The 23,582-nt window shown below is 43.4% G+C and overlaps 1 protein-coding gene across 2 annotated transcripts in view; it reads left to right on the top strand.

Annotated features, from left to right (window-relative positions):
* Positions 1 to 23,582, top strand: part of cdh7a (cadherin 7a) — a 449,735-nt gene that overhangs the window by 102,960 nt on the left and 323,193 nt on the right. For both annotated transcript variants that reach the window (XR_009651290.1, XM_060905638.1), the window contains exons 4-6: positions 5,460 to 5,579; positions 20,243 to 20,410; positions 21,162 to 21,349. Coding sequence is in view for 1 of the 2 variants with exons in the window: in XM_060905638.1 (XP_060761621.1) it covers positions 5,460 to 5,579; positions 20,243 to 20,410; positions 21,162 to 21,349 (476 nt within the window). In the remaining variant the exon portion in view is untranslated. The remainder of the gene's footprint in view (positions 1 to 5,459; positions 5,580 to 20,242; positions 20,411 to 21,161; positions 21,350 to 23,582) is intronic.

Below are 23,582 nucleotides of genomic sequence, written 5' to 3'. Positions count from 1 at the left end.
TTCGCCCGTAGTCAGCTGGGATAGGCTCCAGCTTGCCTGCGACCCTGTAGAACAGGATAAAGCGGCTAGAGATAATGAGGTGAGATGAAAAAAACTTTATCCAAAACGTCCGGCAAAATCATTTCCACTTGGAATGTAAACAAACCAGCGAGCAATTTGTAAAAAAAATGCAATAATAATAATTCTTGAAAAATTACAAACAAAAAAGATACGTTCTTACCATCAGGTATGTTTATTCCATATTTTGTATTTTGGGGGGTTTTGTTTTTGAGTTTTTATTTCATCCTCGGTTGGTTCAGCAACACGCTCCGCCATTTTGTTTTTCTCTACTCACGGTATACGAGCTGATATCCTAGTAGGAGAGTAGCCAATCAGAGCGCACAATTGCTCATATCCAGTGAATGTGGAGAGAATAAATATCTATATATCTATAGCTGTTTTAAAGTATGAATTCTGCAATTTAAAAAAATCACAAAATGGTCACGTTACCATACTCGCCAACCCCCAGAGAATGAAAAGTAAGCAGTAGATCAGATTGTGTGATGAAAGTAAACAATTTTGGAAAAAAATGGCGCACTCTCCTGCATTCTGAGTGCCATATTTGAGGAAAATTGATGGAGAAATCGGACCAATACACTGTACTTCACAAAAAATGCTGCTTCTCACCTTGCCTCAATTCTCTGATACTGGGACCAAAAGGTTGCCGGTTCGATTCCCTGGACCAGCAGGAATGGCTGAAGTGCGCTTGAGCAAGACACCTAACCCCCAACTGCTCCCTCTGGGTATGCTGTACATCGCTCTGGATAAGAGCGTCTGCTAAACTCCAATAAAGTAATGTAATGTAATGAATGCTTGGATTATCCGATGACGAAGTCACCTTGAACTTGTTGTCATAGCGAATCTTTTTTGTTCTTCAGAGTTTTCACTGTTCGTGATCACCAGAGTGTGCTTGCTTTTTATAAATAAACACTGGCGTGATTTGTTGTAACATGTGAACTGATTGCTGATTGGCTCAAACCATAATGAGACCCAGTGGAATGGTGTTATAGGACAGAGCCATACACTTTAGGTTCAACATCATTATCATTATCGCGTCGTTCCATCGGCTATTTGGCTATTTGACGCTGTATAGCCTGCTTGCATCCCCATGTGCTGCAAACAGCTGAACTGAGATCAGAAGAGTGACTCCAACAGCGTTCACTGGTTATTTTGTAACGCTGTATTTTTTAGAAATAAAAGCAGTCCACCTGTCAAAATCGGTAGAATCAGTGGGGTTGGCAAGCAGGATTTACTAGAAACATAGCTGTTTGGTGGCTGATATTTGCTTCGTGGGATTTATCGTGGAAATTTATGTCATCTCAAATGTGGAGTGTAAATCTCTGTGGTTTAGGACACACACTGGGACTTCCTGTAATCTGCAAACATCAACAAAACTTCACCGTATGTCATGTATGTCATGATACGGGGCGGCCATCTTGGACAAATGTACTTGGACAAATTTAGAAAAGAAAAAACAAACAAACAAAAAGCTTGGTTTTAATTCTTATCTGTTTCCAGTTTCTCTGTAAAGTCCAATACCTGGATTTACACACTTTTGTATCTTAAGCGGTCAGATAAATCAGGAATTAAACACCGTGTGCCATGCTGTTATAGGAAAGTAATCCACAACATGGTGATGTGATAAAACAGAATCCCTGAAGCTTATTATTTTCAGCTCATCCTGCGTTTTCAGTCCTCTTACACCACAGCCAACAATTTGCCAATTTGTGCATTTTTATTACGCAGATAAGACGCTCGCTGGCCGTGCTGTGAGAATTGTCCATGCAGACGCTCATCTAAGTTTCCAAATCTCTCATTGCTTAACTCTTGAATATTTTCTATCGTGAATATGATCATTAAAAAGCTTATAATTTCTGCTTTCCGAAGAACAACCCCGATTCCAAAAAAGTTGGGACAAAGTACAAATTGTAAATAAAAACGGAATGCAATAATTTACAAATCTCAAAAACTGATATTGTATTCACAATAGAACATAGACAACATATCAAATGTCGAAAGTGAGACATTTTGAAATTTCATGCCAAATATTGGCTCATTTGAAATTTCATGACAGCAACACATCTCAAAAAAGTTGGGACAGGGGCAATAAGAGGCTGGAAAAGTTAAAGGTACAAAAAAGGAACAGCTGGAGGACCAAATTGCAACTCATTAGGTCAATTGGCAATAGGTCATTAACATGACTGGGTATAAAAAGAGCGTCTTGGAGTGGCAGCGGCTGTCAGAAGTAAAGATGGGAAGAGGATCACCAATCCGCCTAATTCTGCGCCGACAAGTAGTGGAACAATATCAGAAAGGAGTTCGACAGTGTAAAATTGCAAAGAGTTTGAATATTTCCAGAGAACATTATCTGTGAACACAATTCACCGTGCCATCCGCGGTCGCCAGCTAAAACTCTATAGTTCAGAGAAGAAGCCGTATCTAAACATGATCCAGAAGCGCAGACGTCTTCTCTGGGCCAAGGCTCATTTAAAATGGACTGTGGCAAAGTGGAAAACTGTTCTGTGGTCAGACGAATCAAAATGTGAAGTTCTTTATGGAAATCAGGGACGCCGTGTCATTCGGACTAAAGAGGAGAAGGACGACCCAAGTTGTTATCAGCGCTCAGTTCAGAAGCCTGCATCTCTGATGGTATGGGGTTGCATTAGTGCGTGTGGCATGGGCAGCTTACACATCTGGAAAGACACCATCAATGCTGAAAGGTATATCCAGGTTCTAGAGCAACATATGCTCCCATCCAGACGACGTCTCTTTCAGGGAAGACCTTGCATTTTCCAACATGACAATGCCAAACCACATACTGCATCAATTACAGCATCATGGCTGCGTAGAAGAAGGGTCCGGGTACTGAACTGGCCAGCCTGCAGTCCAGATCTTTCACCCATAGAAAACATTTGGCGCATCATAAAACGGAAGATACGGCAAAAAAGACCTAAGACAGTTGAGCAACTAGAATCCTACATTAGACAAGAATGGGTTAACATTCCTATCCCTAAACTTGAGCAACTTGTCTCCTCAGTCCCCAGACGTTTACAGACTGTTGTAAAGAGAAAAGGGGATGTCTCACAGTGGGAAACATGGCCTTGTCCCAACTTTTTTGAGATGTGTTGTTGTCATGAAATTTAAAATCACCTAATTTTTCTCTTTAAATGATACATTTTCTCAGTTTAAACATTTGATATGTCATCTATGTTCTATTCTGAATAAAATATGGAATTTTGAAACTTCCACATCATTGCATTCCGTTTTTATTTACAATTTGTACTTTGTCCCAACTTTTTTGGAATCTGGGTTGTATCTGGTTAAGATCTGTTCAGTACTTTGGGAGTAACGGCAGGTTGAAGTCGGTACAACAGAGTAAAAACTCTGCTCGCAGGACGTCGGGAAACTGCCGGTGCTTTTTTTTTTGAGTGATGGGAAAGCGCTCAGGCTCTCTCTCTCTCTCTCTCTCTCTCTCTTCTGATCGGTTTCCCACTGGATTTCTCGTCAATACCAATCAGATAACTTTTATTTATAGGGATGTTCTCTCGTTCTCACTGTTTCTGATGAAGGATTCAGCAAAATTTTCCATCTGCTAGTTTTGATGTTCTGATTCACTGGAGACTGAAGTGAGTTTTCATAGCTTTACCTACTTATTTTCTCAAATCAAACTGATTCATGTAAATAAATGACTATTTTAGAATATAACTGGAGTTGTTTTGATGAAAAATACTATATTGAGATCTTAGTGGTCGGAATGATATTTTAAAAAACCCAAAGTCAGAAACGCGAGCGTCAATTTCAGTTCAGTAAATGTGAATTGTTCATTGGGTGTGGATCAGACAGTTTTTTCGAGGTTCACCTTGAAAGCTGTGAATATTAATCAAAATAATAATTTATATTATTTCATATAAACACAAGAAGGCCTTACTTTTGTGAAATACAAAGGCCCACAGAGCACAAAGAGGGGATTAGAAATAATCTTTTATTACTTTTTTTATTTTGATTGAGAATGGTAGATGTGAGACATTCAGTAAGGCATATTTTATAATTAACGTTGATTTCTCCTTCTTTGTGATGTCTAAATGAGAGTTAAGATCAGCTTTATATTGTACAAATAAAGCCATTTGGTGAAACTTTGAAAGAAGAAAGTGTACCAATTTAACATTTTACCTAATTAGCATAATCAATACTAATTAAATAGTAATTTGCATATTTTTTTTTTACTAATTTTTTCAAACTTTGTATTCAGTATACAACCGTCTATGTGCTGCCAGTTTCCATGTAAATATCTTGAAAAAAAAAGTTATTAAGAAAAAAAAACATTTGATCTCATTAGTTAATGAGGCCCATTTTGGACCATGTGACCCTCAGACAGGAGTTTTACAGCAGTTTTTGAAAAATTAAGTCGTTTCTTAAATCTTTGATTTGTAATATTTGAAGAACGGATAAACATATTTTAATTCTATAAAAAGTATGTTGTCTGGGCGGCATGGTGGTGTAGTGGTTAGCGCTGTCGCCTCACAGCAAGAAGGTCCGGGTTCGAGCCCCATGGCCGGCGAGGGCCTTTCTGTGCGGAGTTTGCATGTTCTCCCCGTGTCCGCGTGGGTTTCCTCCGGGTGCTCCGGTTTCCCCCACAGTCCAAAGACATGCAGGTTAGGTTAACTGGTGACTCTAAATTGAGCGTAGGTGTGAACGTGAGTGTGAATGGTTGTCTGTGTCTATGTGTCAGCCCTGTGATGACCTGGCGACTTGTCCAGGGTGTACCCCGCCTTTCGCCCGTAGTCAGCTGGGATAGGCTCCAGCTCGCCTGCGACCCTGTAGAACAGGATAAAGCGGCTACAGATAATGAGATGAGATGAGTATGTTGTCTGCATTCAATTCTGAATTCAGTGAGAGCAGTTTCAAGCAATTTGGATTGAATTTTCACCTGATATGCCTGTTTTTATTTCTTAAAGAACGACACATTGCAGTGTACGTTTTATCCATTTATAGTTACAGTTACAGTATGAAATATGGAGCGTCCGTGAAACAAGTTCCTGTTATCACTTCGCTTGGTGTTCCATTACGTTCTTGATCTTGATGTTAATAAGGCAGTAATGCAGCTTAAGGACATAAAGACGAGGATGTAAATTCGTCCTCGTTGAGGATGTACCTCAGACTGTTCCAAAGCGCTGACACTGGAGACTCCATCCACTTCTATAAATATTAAATAAACTTCACCATATCAGTGATTGCACACATTTTCTGTGCAGCTTCACTGCACAAATCTCCCTGTGAATGAGCTGTTGCTATTGATTACGTCTCATTTGTAGCTGTGCTACTGTGAGCGCTGCTGTTACAGATAACTCAGCAGTACTGAATAAAGCCAAATGCGATAAATGTGACGAAACGTAAAGGCAGCTGTTGTTGTCTCTGCTCAGGTACGTCGGTGGTGGAGGTGAAGGCAACAGACGCAGACGATCCTACATACGGAAACAGCGCCAGAGTCGTCTACAGCATCCTGGAAGGCCAGCCGTATTTTTCAGTGGAACCCAAAACAGGTACAAACAACAACAGCAACGACAATAAACGGTGCTGTGGGTTTGGGAATACTAATGTGCTGACAGGGTTCCACACCTCACCTCTTCACAACATGGTCTCATGAGTAACGAGGACCGAGAGGGTTGGGATAATGAGATAAAATCTGCACGGCCTCTGGAGAACTGCTGAGGAATAAAGTGTGTGTGTGTGTGTTCAGTGAAAAGCTGATGCGAGATGATTTCAGCGTTTCAGAAGAGCTTTAAGTTTAATTAGTGAAATAAAGGAGATCAATAAATTGCTATTATCTCCATTATTAAGCCTGAAAGCTCGTCACATGCAGTTAAACACGAACTAAACAGCTACGTTGATGTGTAGCAGCAGCGGTGCAAAGGTTTGTGCACCCTGAGGATGAATGACGACGATAATATATACAGATAATATATACTGTAAGGAAAGACTGTCGTCGTGCTCATGGTCACGTCGTGTAGGTTACAAATCAAGAAAAAAGTCCTTTTGTAAAGAATGTTTGAGTGACAAATGTTGGCAGAAAACCTAAATACACTTAAATCACTCAAGTTAATGAAATAAAGTGGAGAATTGATTAAAACAAATGGGGCGGCATGGTGGTGTAGTGGTTAGTGCTGTCGCCTCACAGCAAGAAGGTCTGGGTTTGAGCCCCGTGGCCGGCGAGGGCCTTTCTGTGCGGAGTTTGCATGTTCTCCCCGTGTCCACATGGGTTTCCTCTGGGTGCTCCGGTTTCCCCCACAGTCCAAAGACATGCAGGTTAGGTTAACTGGTGACTCTAAATTGACCGTAGGTGTGAATGTGAGTGTGAATGGTTGTCTGTGTCTATGTGTCAGCCCTGTGATGACCTGGCGACTTGTCCAGGGTGTACCCCGCCTTTCGCCCGTAGTCAGCTGGGATAGGGTCCAGCTTGCCTGCAACCCTGTAGAACAGGATAAAGCGGCTAGAGATAATGGATGGATGGACATATCAAAATGTATGTTGCTGCATCACCACATATCTCACACCTAGGCAAAGAGAAAAGCTGGGATAAATGGTGAAAATTTTGGATTTTTATTGTAAAATAGGTGAATACTTTATGTCTATTCTATTTCCTTTAAAAATCTTGTCTAAAATAGAGGATAAAATGGCTGAAAATGAGTCACTATAATGAAATCACAATTTGTTATAATAATAATAATAATAATAATAATAATAATAATGATAATTATTATTATTATTATTATTACTACTGCTTTGTGAACCTTGTGACTTAAGATATACCACATATTTTTAATAAAATTATATCATAATTAAGATGATTAATTCGGTCATAATTAAGAGGATTAAAATATGAGTAATCATGCAGTTGTAGTACATGATTAATAAAAAAGAGCACTGTAAAAAAAAGATAGATCGAGAAAATACAGTGAGGATGTTCAGCGAGTCGTCGAAATAAAGCCTTGATTTGGAGCACAGCCTGTGAGAAATGATTTCAGAGCATCTGTTGTTGTCTGCAATCCTCAGCCATGAATAGTGACGTGACCCGTCGTGTCTCGGGTGTCTGAGCAGGAATCTCATGATAGATCTTTACTTGGGGTCGTGATACGTCTGTCTCACAGGAGCCGGAAAGTGGGAGGAAATAATGTGGTTTGAGCAACGGTGACAGCTCCTACACTCCCACAGCGAAATCTCACAAACACTCTCCCACGTCTCTGGATGGAGGTCTCGCTGGACACGGTGGGGAGAGAAACTCAAGTGTAAATATGTGGAGGAGTGTGAGGTTGGAAGCTGGCAGGGAAATAATGAGAGAGAGAGAGAGAGAGAGAGAGAGAGAGAGATCTTCACTGGAGCATCAAACGCTGAGAAACTAGACACAGGATACCAAAGCTGGATTCGTGTTTCCCCCAACGCTGATTATTCTCCAATAACTACAGGGTTTTATTCCTCTTATACTACAGCAAGTTGACATTTAGGAAACAACTATACCTTTACAGCTACAGCTTTACCTCAGACGCTGGAGACTCCTTCCATAAATGGGGAAAAAAAAATCCTTATTTATAGTCCTGTGCAAAAGTCTTAGGCGCATGTAAAGAAATGCTCTCGACCAAAAATGGCTTTAAAAATAATGTAATGAAATGAAATGTTTCAACATTAAAAATACTATAAACACTAATTAGTAAGCCATAATAAATGAATAAATGCAAAGTCAGTATTTGGTGTGAGACGACCCTTTGCTTTAGTCTGAGGTCCAGTGAGTGCAGTTTTATGCGGAAATGAGCTGCAGGTTTTCCTGAGCATCTTCCAGAACCAGCCCCAGTTCTTCTGGACACTTTCACTGTCACACTCACGTCTTCATTTTGCACCAAAACCCAGCAGCCTTCATTATGTTTTGTTTCTTTTTTTTAAATCTGAAAAGTGCTCTCTTATGTCATATGCTGCTCAGATAGGCTACAAACATTTTATTCCTGTAACATTTAATTTTGTGCTGGAAAAAAATGAATGTTTGGAACTCTGAAATGTTTTTGTAACGCTGTGACTCGATAATGTAGAAATCATAAAATAGAAATCTAAAACAAAGTCTCGTCTCATCTCATCTCATTATCTCTAGCTGCTTTTGGACAGTACTGTAAATCCTATAGAGCGTCCAGTATACTAGTCCGTGTGTTGTGTTGTTACTATAGAAACAGCAACATATTACAACGAGTGCATTAAAATAATTAATTGCTATGATAGATAGATAGATAGATAGATAGATAGATAGATAGATAGATAGATAGATAGATAGATAGATAGATAGATAGATTGGGTAAACCAAAATGTTTATCAACTGTACTGAAAAATTGTAGAATTGATGAAAAATTTGTTGAGACTAAATCCACCTTAAGAAGCTTTGAATAGTAACAAATTAGTAAAGATGTGTTGTTGTTGTTGTTGTTGTTTTGTCAGATTCTCAACTGTGACCAAGATGAAAAATTTAAATTAAACAAGTTCTTAAATACTGTATTAATACAAAGGATTGAATGTTATGTACTTTATTACCTTCGCCAACTGTGCTGGAGGACATTGTGTTTGCCTCATTTGTTTGCTTGTTTGTTTTTGTTCTCAACATAACTCAAAAAGTAATGAACAGATTTAGGCCGAATCCCATTTCACCCCTTGGACCAACCCCTTGGCCCTTCCCCTCCATTTTGCGCGTTCACGTGAAGGGGTAGGGGTATCCCAATCCCAGTTAACGCGGAGGGGTAGGGGAAAGGGTAGGGCTTCTGTACCCCTCCAAACGGAGATTTTCCTGGAGCTGACTCCGAACGAAGGGGTTTGAGTGATTTCCCACAATGCCATGCGGATTTCAGCGAGATTTCATGCGGATTTCAGAAAGATGGCGGTTCCCGCGGCGAAAGATTGTCATAAATGTATTTCCTCCATTATTTACGTGTTTTAAGTTGTTATCCAGAGGAAACACGCCGCTTGATTCGCTTTCGAGCTGAGAATGAGCAGCGATTTCTGAAATCCAAGCTGCTGCTAAAAAGCTTTGGGAGTGAGTATTGTTTTCGGTTGCTTGACTGCGTACGTTTTGTTCTGTTATTCTCGCTTTTACTGTTTACATGAGTGTTCTGACACCTCATTCTGTCGGATGTGGTGCACGAAGCGCCAAAGATATCCCAATTCAGTGGTGTTAGTTAACAAATCACACCCTGCCAGCAGAGATTTCTGGTTCTGCCTCTGCCTCTGACTGTAGCTGCTGGTCGCAGCCAATGACGCATTTGGTCGCGTTTTGCTAACGTAAACGCTGACGGAGGTACGCGATGACGTATGCGATCGTTGAAGGGCTATCCCAATACGTAAGGGTTGAATTTCAAGCCCTATCCCTTGTAGCTCAGTTTCAAGGGGAAGGGCCAAGGGGAAGGCGGAGGGGAAGGGGGAGGGGTAGGGGTAGAAATTAGAATTGGGATTGGGCCTTAGATGAAATTTGGAGGAAAGGTGGACCCGGGGCCAAGGAACAATTGATTAGATTTTGACCCAAATCCAGATATGTATATGGAGCCAGGATTTGTCAAATTTGTTCCCAACATAACTCAAAAAGTCATGAATGGATTTGGATGAAATTTGGTGGACAGCTTTAGTATTATCTGAGGTTCAAGTGATTTGATTTTGATGTTGATAATCCTGTATGTGGCTTGGTGGAGATCTGGCCTCTGCTCTACCGAATGCCCTTCTGGTTTAAATTAAAAGAAAAACATAATAATAATAATAATATGTAGAACTTTGCGCAGGTGGGTGGAGCACAGAAGCACGGCAGGCCAGAACTGAGTTTCCAAAAACTCATTATTACAACACTTTTCAGCATTTTACTCTCCCAGACACTCAGACACACGCACACACTCATCAGCCGTCTGGTTGGGGAGAGAGCTCACTTCCTCTGCTCTCTCTCTCCTTATATAGGGCGTGGTCGCTGGGAAGACACAGAAACACAGGTTAATTGACATCAGATGTAGTGATTCTGCCACTTACCTTCCCTGACTCCGCCCTTCGGTCACAGACCGACGCTTGACCACGCCCCCGCTGCCACATACCCCCACCGCCCGACTCAGGCCGGGCAGCTGTCCGGCCTGCAGCCAACTCCCCCCCCCCTTGACAGGAGAGGAAGTCCGCCATGACCATCTGCGCCCCCGGCCTGTGGATCACCTTGAAGTTAAAGGGCTGGAGTGCCAGATACCAACGGGTGATCCGTGCGTTGGCATCCTTCATGTGGTGGAGCCACTGGAGGGGTGCGTGGTCCGAACAGAGGGTGAAAGGGCGTCCCAGCAGGTAGTAGCGGAGGGCGAGGACCACTCACTTGATGGCCAGGCACTCCTCCTCGATTGTGCTGTAGCACCCCTCATGCACTGAAAGCTTCTTGCTGATATACAGCACGGGGCAATCCTCCCCCTCCACCTCCTGGGACAAAACAGCCCCCAGCCTTCTGTCCAATGCGTCTGTCTGCAACATAAAGGGGAGAGAAAAGTCAGGGGAGTGTAACATTGGCCCCCCACACAGTGCAGCCTTCACCTCAGAGAAAGCCCACTGGCATTGCTCCATCCACTGGACCAGATCTGGTGCCCCCTTTTTAGTGAGATCAGTCAGCGGGCTGGTGACGTCCGAATAATTAGGTATAAACCTACAATAGTAGCCAACCAGCCCCAGGAACTGCCTCACCCCCTTTTTGGTCTTGGGCTTCGGGCAGGCCGCAATCGCTGGTGTCTTATTAATTTGGGGACACAGCTGCCCATTGCCCAAGTGGAAGCCCAGATACCGTACTTCCACCTGCCCAATCGCACACTTCTTCGGGTTGGCCGTGAGACCCGCTCGCCTCAGTGACCCAAGGACGGCCCTCAGGTGTTGCAGATGCCACGGCCAGTCATTACTATAGATTATTATGTTGTCTAAGTATGCAGCCGCGTGGGGGCGGAGGACTCTGTCCATAAGCCGCTGGAATGTAGCGGTAGTTTAAGCAGATTGAGGTGGTAAATCTGTAGCATCCCACCCCTGTCCGTTCGCCTCACCTCATAGTCAACGTCCCTGACTTGCCGTGTGACCTCAAAGGGTCCTCGCCACTTGGCAATCAATTTGGAGCTCGACGTGGGCAACAGTACGAGTGCTTTATCTCCCAGTGCGAACTCCCTAAGGCAGGTACCCCTGTCATACAGGCGGATTTGCCGTTCTTGGGCCTGCCGCAAATTCTCCTGGGTTAGGTGTGTGAGTGTGTGGAGTTTTGCACGCAGGTCAATAACATATTGAATTTCGTTTTTGCTTGGTGAAGGTCCCTCCTCCCAATTTTCCCGCAGTACATCTAGGATGCCGCTCGGCTTATGCCCATATAATAATTCAAATGGGGAGAACCCCATGAAGGCTTGTGGGACCTCTCGCACTGCGAATAACAGGGGTTCAAGCCATTTATCCCAATTGTGTGCGTCCTCGCTTAAGAATTTTTTAATTATATTTTTGAGGGTGCGTTTGAGCCATTCGACTAAACCGTCCGTTTGTGGGTGATAAATGCTGGTGCGGATCGGCTTAATTCCTAATAACCCATACAGTTCGTTCAGTGTGCGTGACATAAAACGAAGTGCCTTGATTATTCAGAATCTCCTTGGGGATTCCAACTCGGGAGATGACGTGGAAGAGCGCTTCCGCAATACTGCGTGCTGAGATATTGCGCAGAGGCACTGCTTCCAGGTATCGTGTTGCATAGTCCACCAGGACTAAAATAAAGCAATACCCTCGTGTTGACCGATCTAATGGCCTGACGAGATCCATCCCAATTCTTTCGAACGGGGTCTCGATTAATGGTAGAGGGCGCAAAGGTTCTTTTGGAATGGCCGCTGGATTTACTAACTGGCATTCGCAGCATGCCATACACCACCTACGGACATCGCTGCGAATCCCTGGCCAATAGAACCGGGCCATTATTCGGGCTAGTGTCTTATCCTGCCCCAAGTGTCCAGCCATGGGATTAAAGTGAGCCGCCTGGAATACCAATTCCCGGTGGCTCTTTGGAATCAAGAGTTGTGAGACCGTTTCCTTAGTCTGAGTGTCCTGCGTCACTCGGTATTAGATTAGATTAGATTCAACTTTATTGTCATTACTCAGTATAAATACAGGGTAACGAAATGCAGTTAGCATCTAATCAGAAGTGCAACTAGCAGAAGTGCAGTAAATACAGATAAATACAGTATGTATAGATAAGCAATATGTACAGATGAATGCAGTTATGTTCAGCTAATGGAAATGAGATGGTTATAGTGAGTAGAGAATGTACAGATAAATAAATAGGATGTTCAATAGTTCTGTGCAGTATATGTACGGTAGTTAAAGGAGAAGTAACAACAGGTAGGGCTATAAAAAAGGTATAATCTATCTCTCATAATGGAGAAATAGGGGAAGGACGGGGTGGCGTTTGGCTGGAGTGTTTGACCATCGATTACTCTCACTTGGTCAAATGCATGCCTCAGAGTCTCGTCCCATGACTGTTCTAACGGGAAATCCACGAGGGATTCCCCGAGAGAGGGAGGAGGAGCCTGCTGCTCCTCACTCTGACGCGGTGATGACATAGACAGCTCTGTGACAGCTGCTCCCACCAATGCCACACCGGGACCTCCCCCTGCTGAACTACAGCAGGACCCACTCTTCACTAAATGAGTCATTAACTCCCGAAATCCCAGCCAATCAGTCCCCAAAATTATCGAGTGGGTAAAGCGAGGATTAACCACCGCCTTTACACTAAATTTCTCCCCTCGAAATAGAATGTGGACTGACACTAAAGGGTAGTTGTGAACATCCCCATGCACACACAACACCTTCACCAATTGTGTTCCCCCCAATGCCTCGTCTTGCACCAGGCTTTGGTGGATTGAGGTCTGATTACAGCCAGAGTCCACCAGAGCCTGATACGTATCCCCTTGGACACTCACTGGTATGCGATATGCTCCGGCTCGATCGAGGGCGGTTCCTGGCGCGTCGGGGATCCAGACCACTGCGCTCACCTCCATTACCGAGCACTGATGCTGGAGGTGCCCCGGCTCCCCGCAGCACCAGCAAACCGGCCCGGGCTTTCTATCTGCACCCACGCTCTGGGGCTCACTCACCTGAGGAGGGAGAGAGACAGACACAGAAGCAGGAAACGGGAGGGAACTGCGGATGTGGTGGGCCGGCTGGGGTGGAGCCTGCCCCCGCCTCCGCGGTGGGGGAACGGGGCGAGGATGAGACACAGAAGGGGAGGGGGAGAGAGAGAGGAGAAGAGGAGATCTGCGATCCTGCTGTGGGAACAGCTGCCAAATGATCCTCTGCCAACTCGATGGCCCGATCCAGCGACGTCGGGCGATGGCACTGGACCCACTCCGCTGTTCCTTCAGGAAGCCGGACAATGAACTGCTCCAGTGCCACCAGATCGATGATTCCCTCGGCGTCGCAGTTGTCAGCCCTCAGCCACCGCCGGCAGGCATCCCAGAGTTGCTGGCCAAACGCGAATGGCCGGCCGACCTCCTCTAGGTGTAGAGCGCAAAAGCGCTGGTGTTGTTGTTCGGGGGTGTGCCCCACACGCTGGAGGATGGCCCGGTGCAGGTCTGCATAGACTAGCCGTTTGTTGGTGGGGAGCTGTAGCACGGCCAGCTGCGCCTTGCCCGTTAGCAATGGGAGGAGGCGCGCCGCACGTTGTTCCACCGGCCAGCCCGAGGCCTCTGCTGCTTGTTTGAATCGTGCGAGGAAGGCCTCGGGGTCGTCGTGCAGGCCCATCTTCATTAGGGTGAGGTGGGGTGGGCCCGTGGCAGTGGAGGTGGTGGACCCCGCCAATGCGAGGAGGTGCCAGAACGCCTGTCGAGCTTCCTGTTGCACCAGCACCAGGGCCTCGAACTGTTGTTCTTGCTCCTTTTGGAGGGCGACCAGCGCCTGGTGCTGGCTCTGTTGGGCCGTGGCGAAGGCGTGGACCAGGTCTGCGAAGGGGGAGGACTCCATGGGACTGTTCTCCTCTGTGCTCCGTCCCGGGTTTCGGCACCACTGTGGAATTTTGCGCAGGTGAGTGGAGCACAGAAGCACGGCGGGCCAGAACTGAGTTTCCAAAAGCTCTTTATTACAACACTTTTCAGCGTTTTACTCTCCCAGACACTCAGACACACGCACACACTCATCAGCCGTCTGGTTGGGGAGAGAGTTCACTTCCTCTGCTCTATCTCTCCTTATACTGTATAGGGAATGGTCGCTGGGAAGACACACAAACACAGGCTAATTGACATCAGGTGTAGTGATTCTGCCACTTACCTTCCCTGACTCTGCCCTCCGGTCACAGACTGACGCTTGACCATGCCCCCGCTGCCACATAATAATAATAATAATAGGGCAGCACGGTGGTGTAGTGGTTAGCGCTGTCGCCTCACAGCAAGAAGGTCCGGGTTCGAGCCCCGTGGCCGGCGAGGGCCTTTCTGTGTGGAGTTTGCATGTTCTCCCCGTGTCCGCGTGGGTTTCCTCCAGGTGCTCCGGTTTCCCCCACAGTCCAAAGACATGCAGGTTAGGTTAACTGGTGACTCTAAATTGACTGTACGGTAGGTGTGAATGTGAGTGTGAATGGTTGTCTGTGTCTATGTGTCAGCCCTGTGATGACCTGGCGACTTGTCCAGGGTGTACCCCGCCTTTCGCCCGTAGTCAGCTGGGATAGGCTCCAGCTTGCCTGCGACCCTGTAGAACAGGATAAAGCAGCTAGAGATAATGAGATGAGATGAGATAATAATAATGCTAATAATAATAATAAAGTTCAACTTATATAGCACCTTTCTCACACCCAAGGTCGCTTTACAATTACAAAAACAAACAAAAAAAAGTCCACCAAAGATGGTAAGGATGTAATTCCAGTAGCGTAGGTGCCCACAGTCCCACCAAAAGGTGCACAAAGGTATGTCCCACACTATCTGCATAGCCACCGCGACGCCACCAGGCAACATCGCCTGGAACACCACGCCAAGCACAATAGCACTGTCGCACAGAGCGCTGGACAACCTCGATGTTAAAAGAGCAACGAGTTCACTGCAGTCCATAGTGAGGAGCACAGGCATCACCAACAGCGGACCAAGGCCTGGAAGGAACTGACGCCGGAGCTACACCACAACCGGTGGACAAAACACTCAAACAAAAAACAAACAAACATCAAACTATAGAAACACAAATTATAGAAAAAATAAACAGCTCCAGTCAGAAACAGCAGCCAAAACGCGCACAGCGTACTGTCAACTGGAAACGGAAACAGCTATTGCTTTTATGATGGGATATGATGATGGGATATTTGATAAAACAAGCCTGAACACAACCTGAAAATATGATTCATTTACAGCAAGAAAACAAGAAATAAAATAACAACTGACCAACAATTTACATCCAGTGACTTAAATGAACTGAAGTCTGATGTCGCTATAATGGTTGCAATTGGAGCTACGTTTTATATAACTGCCTCAACAAACATCATCTATAAATAAAAAAAGCAAAGTAGTAAGCTGTGTAGTTAGCCTGGTTCAAAGCTAAAAATAAAAACACAACATGGTACTAGCTAACACTTTTTGAACAACACGGAATGGGGTCTTGAACTGGTTCCATTCAGGATTCTTTGAACCATGGTGCCAGCAAGTGAACCAGCCCACATTTTCACCAGTAATTAAGGATGTGTCATGAACGGAGGACGTTGCATAATTCACAACAGGAGTAAACATGAGTATCAAGATGGCGGTGCGCATTGATTACCTCCAAACTTTTATTCTATTATTACAGATATTTGGTTTTGGTCCATTTTTTTTTCTGAAGATGTATCCCTTTCCAATGCATTCTTCATTGCTGCACTCTGCTTTCTCTCCAAACTACTGGCACGCCCACTGATGTCATCATGGTTCATGCTGAAAAAAAACAGCGATATTTTGGTTTCAACTTGGGGGGGGGGCAACTTTTCAGATTCTGAACCAATTTATTTTTGGTTGAAATGTCTGAACAGATCAAAATTTGATGCTTGAACCAGAACAGAACCTGTTCCCTGTTGCTGGAAAAGGGGTACAAATAGGGCTGGGAATCGAAACTCAGTTCCAAATTGGAACCAAATCTAAAATACCAAGTACTGGACACCTGTTAAAAAAAAAATTAATTTTGGTTCTGCTTATCAGTTCCCAAAGGCAATAACCCTTAATCATTCCAACAAAGGTGACATATTTACAAGGACGTACTGTACATAACTATCTGCCAGGACCTGTCTACGTGACTACGTGGACGATCAACACAACAGCGTCTCTATTTCTTTAGATATGAGATTGCATGCACGGCTAATGTCACAACATTGTGAATGTTCGGTTAGCGCTTCAAGAAATAATCATACTGGAATTGAAACTAGGAATCGATAAGAACCAGAATTGATCAAGTTCAGTGATACCCAGCCCTCTCTCCAAGTGTCTCGTTCATATTATCTATGCATTTGTCTGTGGCGGCTGTCCATTGCTAGCGATGATGACTGCTTCATTAGGATGCGCAGAAATCTCCTTTCCTATGAAGTACCTTGCACAGTAAGGTAAGACAAATGATGTCGTGCCCACATCATGTTGTCTCTCTGAACATCCAGACCTGATGCCAAGTGGTGCACAAAAGTGCCACAGACTTGATGGGTATGGAAGTTGCCCCGCAGTGACAACTGACTTGCCAGGTGATGCCATCCGTTGGCCATTTGAGTGGCTCTTCCACATGCCATCTGGTGGTGTGCCATTGACCCTGTTGGGTTCATCATTGCACCGAAAAGCGCCCTGCTGCCAGCGCCTTATTGGTGATATACTATTTAACCCATAGCTGGAACCCAGGCAGGTGCTACCACTCTGGGTCACAGCTGACCTGGGAGCAAATGTGATTAAGGAGTAACTCCACTTTCCCCAATACTCAAGTCCTCCTGGACCTGAGACTCACCACCGGTTGCAGTTTAAAGTCATACCCAAGATTAATCTATGCATTAATGTAAGTAGAAAAGAAATGTGTGTTTACATTCTTACCTGTGAGTTTAGCTCGGAGTTAACAGAAGCAAGAAGGACAAAGCTACACAAAGCAAAAGCAAATGCTAAAATGATGAACCGTACACTCGATTGTTGAGGAGAATGCTCAAAGCTGAGGATCTCTGAAGCTCGACGTCCTTCCGACAGCGCAGCAGACCTCAGATCTGATTAACCGGTGAACATGAGGACTATTAATGATTATTGACAGGTCCTTCACTGCTGCCAGACCACCTGCAACTGACGGAAAAGCGCAAGAGAAGAGAAAACAGTAAAGTGTCTGATGTGATTCAAGCAGTGGCATTGAGGCTCCTGTTTTGATTCACACTTTCGGAGATGGATTGGACACCATTTCTCAAATATCTATCACATTTGACATTTGAGTTTCTCATATCCTAGTTGCCTCCCCTCACACTGACCCCATCAACAACTCTGTTTTTCCTCTTTTCAGTTCTTCAGAAATACTTTTTGCTTTTTCTCTGAAATTAGTTCTCACCTATTTCTACCCATACTTGCATAGATCTCCATTATCACAAAACAGCTAGCAAGCCAGCAGAGCTAATCACCATCCAAAGCTCTCTGAAGCTTTTAGCCAAGGAACCAAGGATAGCTGGGATATCTTTGGGATTTCAGTGTAGGCTCTTACATTTGGGTTGGAACACAATTTGGTAGGTCTGTCGTTAGCTTTGGACAGTTTTTTTTTTTTTTTTTGAATGTGGTAAGGTTTCTACAGAATCTTAGGTTTTGGAAAAGTTTGTCATATTTTTGGCAGACTTGTGCAGGATTTTAGCAAAATGATGACAGGATTTTGTAGAAAGTTAGTCAGGTCTTGACAGAATTTTGTCACTCTGTAGTTTGTTTCGGAGAGAAATGTGTCAGTCCAAAACCATGGCCTATATTTTAGAGCATAAACAAGAAAATGATGTTCTACAAACAAGTCAAACTTGTAATATTATTTAACAGAAGTTATTTGAATGACTTTGTAGTTGTGTAAATTAGGTGATATTCTCACAAGTATGTGAGAATTTCTATCTAGATGTTCATTCCTATGATATTAATTTCGGATTTGTTTCGTGTTGATCTTTAATGTTGGGCCGGATTTTGATGAGTTGTATTCAAGTTCCAACTGATTTTTTTTTCTCTCTCAGGCTATGGTTTGTTTTGAACTGAACTTTGTCAAGTCAGAGTCGGTTTTCAACAATTTGATCTCAAACTATCGTCAGAATCTTTAGACAGAATCTTTTGTCAGGTTATGGTCAGTTATTTACAGATTTTTTTTTCTCAAGTTGTAGTTGTTTTTTTGCAGGCTAAAGTCAATTTTCAATCAAATGTTCCTTGGGTTATAGTCGGGTTTGGCCAGAAATTCTTCTCAGGTTGTAATCGATTTTGGATGGAATTTTGAAAAATTTAGGTTTAGGACCTATACAGACCCTTGAATAGCATTGTCGTTAACACCACCTAAACCAAGATCAAGTCATGACCGAGACCAAGACAAGACCAAGAATTTGAGGGGTTGAGATCAAGTCAAGACCAAGGCAGGGTGAGACCAAGTCAAGACCAGAACCAGACCAGTGTGTGTGAAGGGGTGGGGGAAGGGTGACATCCATTAACAGGAAGAAAACTTTTGAATTTGCAATGAGCCACGTTATTGGTCACATTTGAAGCAGGAAATTTTACATCCCATCAAAGTACAGTGTTAACAAATAAATCAGACAATGTACAGGCAATTTAGTGAAATCCCCCTGCAGTTGTGGTCTTGATTGGTCTTAAAATAAAATCCAGAGTCCTTTATGTCCGAGACCAAGACAAGGCCAAGTAAAAATGCACTTGATTCCGAGACGAGACCGAGACCTTCAAAAAGTGGTCTTGAGATCAAGACTGATCTTGAGTTCCACAACACTCCCCTTGAAGGCTTTTTGGTTATCCCTCTGGACAGTACAACCAATGTTTCCTTATTACACAGGCTTCTAAGTAGAAGCACTTCTGGAGGATTCGAACCCTGAATTATCTAATGAGCCATCCTTAAATAACTCTTGTTGAACTCATTTTTAAGAGTGCAATATTGAGATTGGGTGGCATGGTGGTGCAGTGGTTAGCACTGTCGCCTCACAGCAAGAAGGTTCTGAGTTTGAACCTCATGGCTGATGAGGGGCCTTTCTGTGTGGAGTTTGCATGTTCTTCCTGTGTCTGCATGGGTTTCTTCCGGGTGCTTTGGTTTCCCCCACCATCCAAAGACATGGCTACTCTAAACTGTCCATTGATCAAGCTTGGAGAGGGATGGGCTCCACCAAGCTTCAACACACCAATGATGGACTGTTAAACCGTTATCAGTGGTGCCCTTACAGCCCTTGCTGGCTATGAGGAAAAGAAGAAGAAGAATGTTCAGATTTCAGACTTCCTGCTGTAGATAGACTCGGGCTTGAACAACATGTTCTCAGTCTATTCAAAACTTCAGGAAAGCTCTATGTTGAAGGAATTTGGATGGAGCTAATGATATAAGTTACTTCCTGATTACAAAAAAAGAAGATATTTAAATCTTGAACACGGTCAGCACTTTAGCAGAGCATCATCAGCATATGGCATCTGTCAGCACAGGCAGCTCATGGACATTTATTAGACTCCATTTTTTCAGCGTATAGATTAATTTTAGAAAATTTGTTCCCCCAGCATGCAGTAGCAGCCCAGAGCAAATAACAGCGCCTATTGATTAGGGTTTAACTGAGCAGTCTAAGCTCAGGACAGATGAAGGGTCACTTAATGGCAGGGGAATTAGTCATCAGGCAGAAATGCCAAAACCAACAAAGATCAGGAGAGAAAATTAATTCGGGGTCCAGCAAAGACATGAGTAAAGATCATCGAGAGCTATTATTATGATATGCTTTTTGTGAAGGGCTTTAAAAGAAGATAATCCTCTTTTAATTACGACAAGTCTTCATCTTGGTGGATATTTATAGACTGCTATCCGTTTAGCAGTCCAGCGTACACTCCCAGTGTACACTCAGATTGACCCCGATGGCGGCTTATTATTATTATTATTATTATTATTATAGCACAAAGTTTCAATCTTGACCCTTCCTTTTGATCCAGACTCCACTTTATTGTCCATTTTATAGCAATAACATTGTAAAGATTATAATTTGGTGTTGCAGGTATCGTGAGGACGGCGCTGCCCAACATGGACCGCGAGGCAAGGGATCAGTACCTGCTCGTCATCCAGGCTAAAGACATGGGAGGTCAGATGGGTGGCCTCTCAGGAACCACGTCCATCACCGTCACCTTAACCGACGTCAACGACAATCCTCCACGCTTTTCACGAAGTACGGCCCTCGCCTTCGCACACCTAATACATCAGTGCTGCTTGTGATGTGTTTACGATCCCATTTACAACACCATTTAATGTCGTGATAGATATATGGATTTAAAGTAAAGATATTCCGCTGTACTATGGCCAACTTGGGATTGATATGTTCTCTGAATGTTATATTTCAGTTTCCAGGACAAAGCTGCAAACATTTCTAAAGTTTCCGAGTTCATTTTATCTCCAAAGGAACGCTAGATCGTTTTACAAATTCACATTAAAATTATAATAAACATTTTATTAAAAGCTTCCTTCTTCTATGATGTGTATCAATGAAACAAAATGTCGACTTAGCGACAACATGCAGGATAAGGAATCGGACGCATTTAATAACGTTATTCTCACAAGCACATTTATTACACTTCATATGCTTAATAAAATAAAGTAATATCAGTGACATCTCATCATGAGGTGTCATCAGGGCTAGCGCTAGTTCTACAGTCGCTACCGTAGCTAGAGAGTATTATATTAGCTGAATAATTTAACACACTATAAACAAAAGCTGGTTTTTGCAGTGAATGATTATATCACTGTAACTGAAAAAAAATTGTCAGCTTAGATCTAAGATATCAAACGTTTATATTTTTCTGAATGCTGTTAGCTCGGCTAATGTAGCAGGAAGCGGAGGGAGACACACAGCACAGCAGCCAGATAATAAGAGAAAGCAGAAATAGCATCATCAATAATTGTGTGTGTGTGTGTGTTTGCAGAATCCTATCAGTTCAGCGTGCCCGAGTCGCTGCCTGTGGCTTCTGTGGTGGCCAAGATAAAGGCCTTGGATGCAGACGTGGGCCCCAACGCTGAGATGGAGTACAGAATTATCGAAGGAGATGGCCTTGGGGTTTTCAGGGTCGAGCCAGACAAAGACACTCAGGAAGGAGTTATAACTCTGCTGAAGGTAAGTCACGCGCCGGATCTCGCAGCTCATTGCACATAGAAAATGAAGCACTTTTTCAGTGTGAGTCCGAGTATTTCGGTACGTGTCGATATTGTGATGAAAACGAGCGACCTGTTTTCAGCATATTCAGCAATCTGAGACATTTTATGTAGCTTAGTTTACACCGATCAGCCATAACATTATAACCACTGACAGGTGAAGAAGTGAATAACATTGATTGTCATTACAGTGGCACCTGTCAAGGGGTGGGATATATTTGGCAGCAAAAAAAGAGAACAGTAAGTTATTGAAGTTGATGTGTTGAAAGCAGGAAAAAATGGGCAAGTGTAAGGATCTGAGCGACTGGTTTTTTTTGTTTTTTTTTTACAAGGGCCAAATTGTGATGGCTAGATGACTGGGTCTGAGCATCTATAAAAAAAAAAAAAAGGCATACAGTGGTGCTTGAAAGTTTGTGAACCCTTTAGAATTTTCTATATTTCTGCATAAATATGACCGAAAACATCATCAGATTTTCACACAAGTCCTAAAAGTAGATAAAGAGAACCCAGTTAAACAAATGAGGCAAAAATATTATACTTGGTCATTTATTTATTGAGGAAAATGATCCAATATTACATATATGTGAGTGGCAAAAGTATGTGAACCTTTGCTTTCAGTATCTGGTGTGACCCCCTTGTGCAGCAATAACTGCAACTAAACGTTTGCGGTAACTGTTGATCAGTCCTGCACACCGGCTTGGAGGAATTTTAGCCCGTTCCTCCGTACAGAACAGCTTCAACTCTGGGATGTTGGTGGGTTTCCTCACATGAACTGCTCGCTTCAGGTCCTTCCACAATATTTTGATTGGATTAAGGTCAGGACTTTGACTTGGCCATTCCAAAACATTCACTTTATTCTTCTTTAACCATTCTTTGGTAGAACGACTTGTGTGCTTAGGGTCGTTGTCTTGCTGCATGACCCACCTTCTCTTGAGATGGACAGATGTCCTGACATTTTCCTTTAGAATTCGCTGGTATAATTCAGAATTCATTGTTCCATCAATGATGGCAAGCTGTCCTGGCCCAGATGCAGCAAAACAGGCCCAAACCATGATACTACCACCACCATGTTTCACAGATGGGATAAGGTTCTTATGCTGGAATGCAGTGTTTTCCTTTCTCCAAACATAACGCTTCTCATTTAAACCAAAAAGTTCTATTTTGGTCTCATCTGTCCACAAAACATTTTCAATAGCCTTCTGGCTTGTCCACATGATCTTTAGCAAACTGCAGACAAGCAGCAATGTTCTTTTTGGAGAGCAGTGACTTTCTCCTTGCAACCCTGCCATGCACACCATTGTTGTTCAGTGTTCTCCTGATGATGGACTCATGAACATTAACATTAGCCAATGTGAGAGAGGCCTTCAGTTGCTTAGAAGTTACCCTGGGGTCCTTTGTGACCTCGCCGACTATTACACGCCTTGCTCTTGGAGTGATCTTTGTTGGTCGACCACTCCTGGGGAGGGTAACAATGGTCTTGAATTTCCTCCATTTGTTCACAATGTGTCTGACTGTGGATGGGTGGAGTCCAAACTCTTTAGAGATGGTTTTATAACCTTTTCCAGCCTGATGAGCATCAACAACACTTTTTCTGAGGTTCTCAGAAATCTCCTTTGTTTGTGGCATGATACACTTCCACAAACATGTGTTGTGAAGATCAGACTTTGATAGATCCCTGTTCTTTAAATAAAACAGGGTGCCCACTCACACCTGATTGTCGTCCCACTGATTGAAAACACCTGACTCTAATTTCACCTTCAAATTAACTGCTAATCCTAGGGGTTCACATACTTTTGCCAGTCACAGATATGTAATATTGGATCATTTTCTTCAATAAGTAAATGACCAAGTATAATATTTTTGTCTCATTTGTTTAAGTGGGTTCTCTTTATCTACTTTTAGGACTTGTATGGAAATCTGATTAAGTTTTCGGTCATATTTATGCAGAAATCTAGAAAATTCTAAAGGGTTCACAAACTTTCAAGCACCACTGTATATTGTGGGGTGTTCCCAGTATGTATGCAGTGGTTAGTACCAAACAAAAGTGGTCCAAGGATCTAAAGGACAACCGGTGAACTGGCGACAGGGTCATGGGTGTCGAAGGCTCATTGATTGGCATGGGGTACGAAGGCCTTTCTGTTTCAGCCAGCATTGACATTTTCAACAGTCTGTGCTATAGTAGCTCTTCTCTGGGA

This window comes from Neoarius graeffei, chromosome 23 (genome assembly GCF_027579695.1).
Source record: "Neoarius graeffei isolate fNeoGra1 chromosome 23, fNeoGra1.pri, whole genome shotgun sequence".
In the NCBI taxonomy this organism is placed as follows: Eukaryota; Metazoa; Chordata; class Actinopteri; order Siluriformes; family Ariidae; genus Neoarius; species Neoarius graeffei.
The sequence above is the reverse complement of the archived record's forward strand: the minus strand, read 5'-3'. Positions and strand labels throughout refer to the sequence as shown.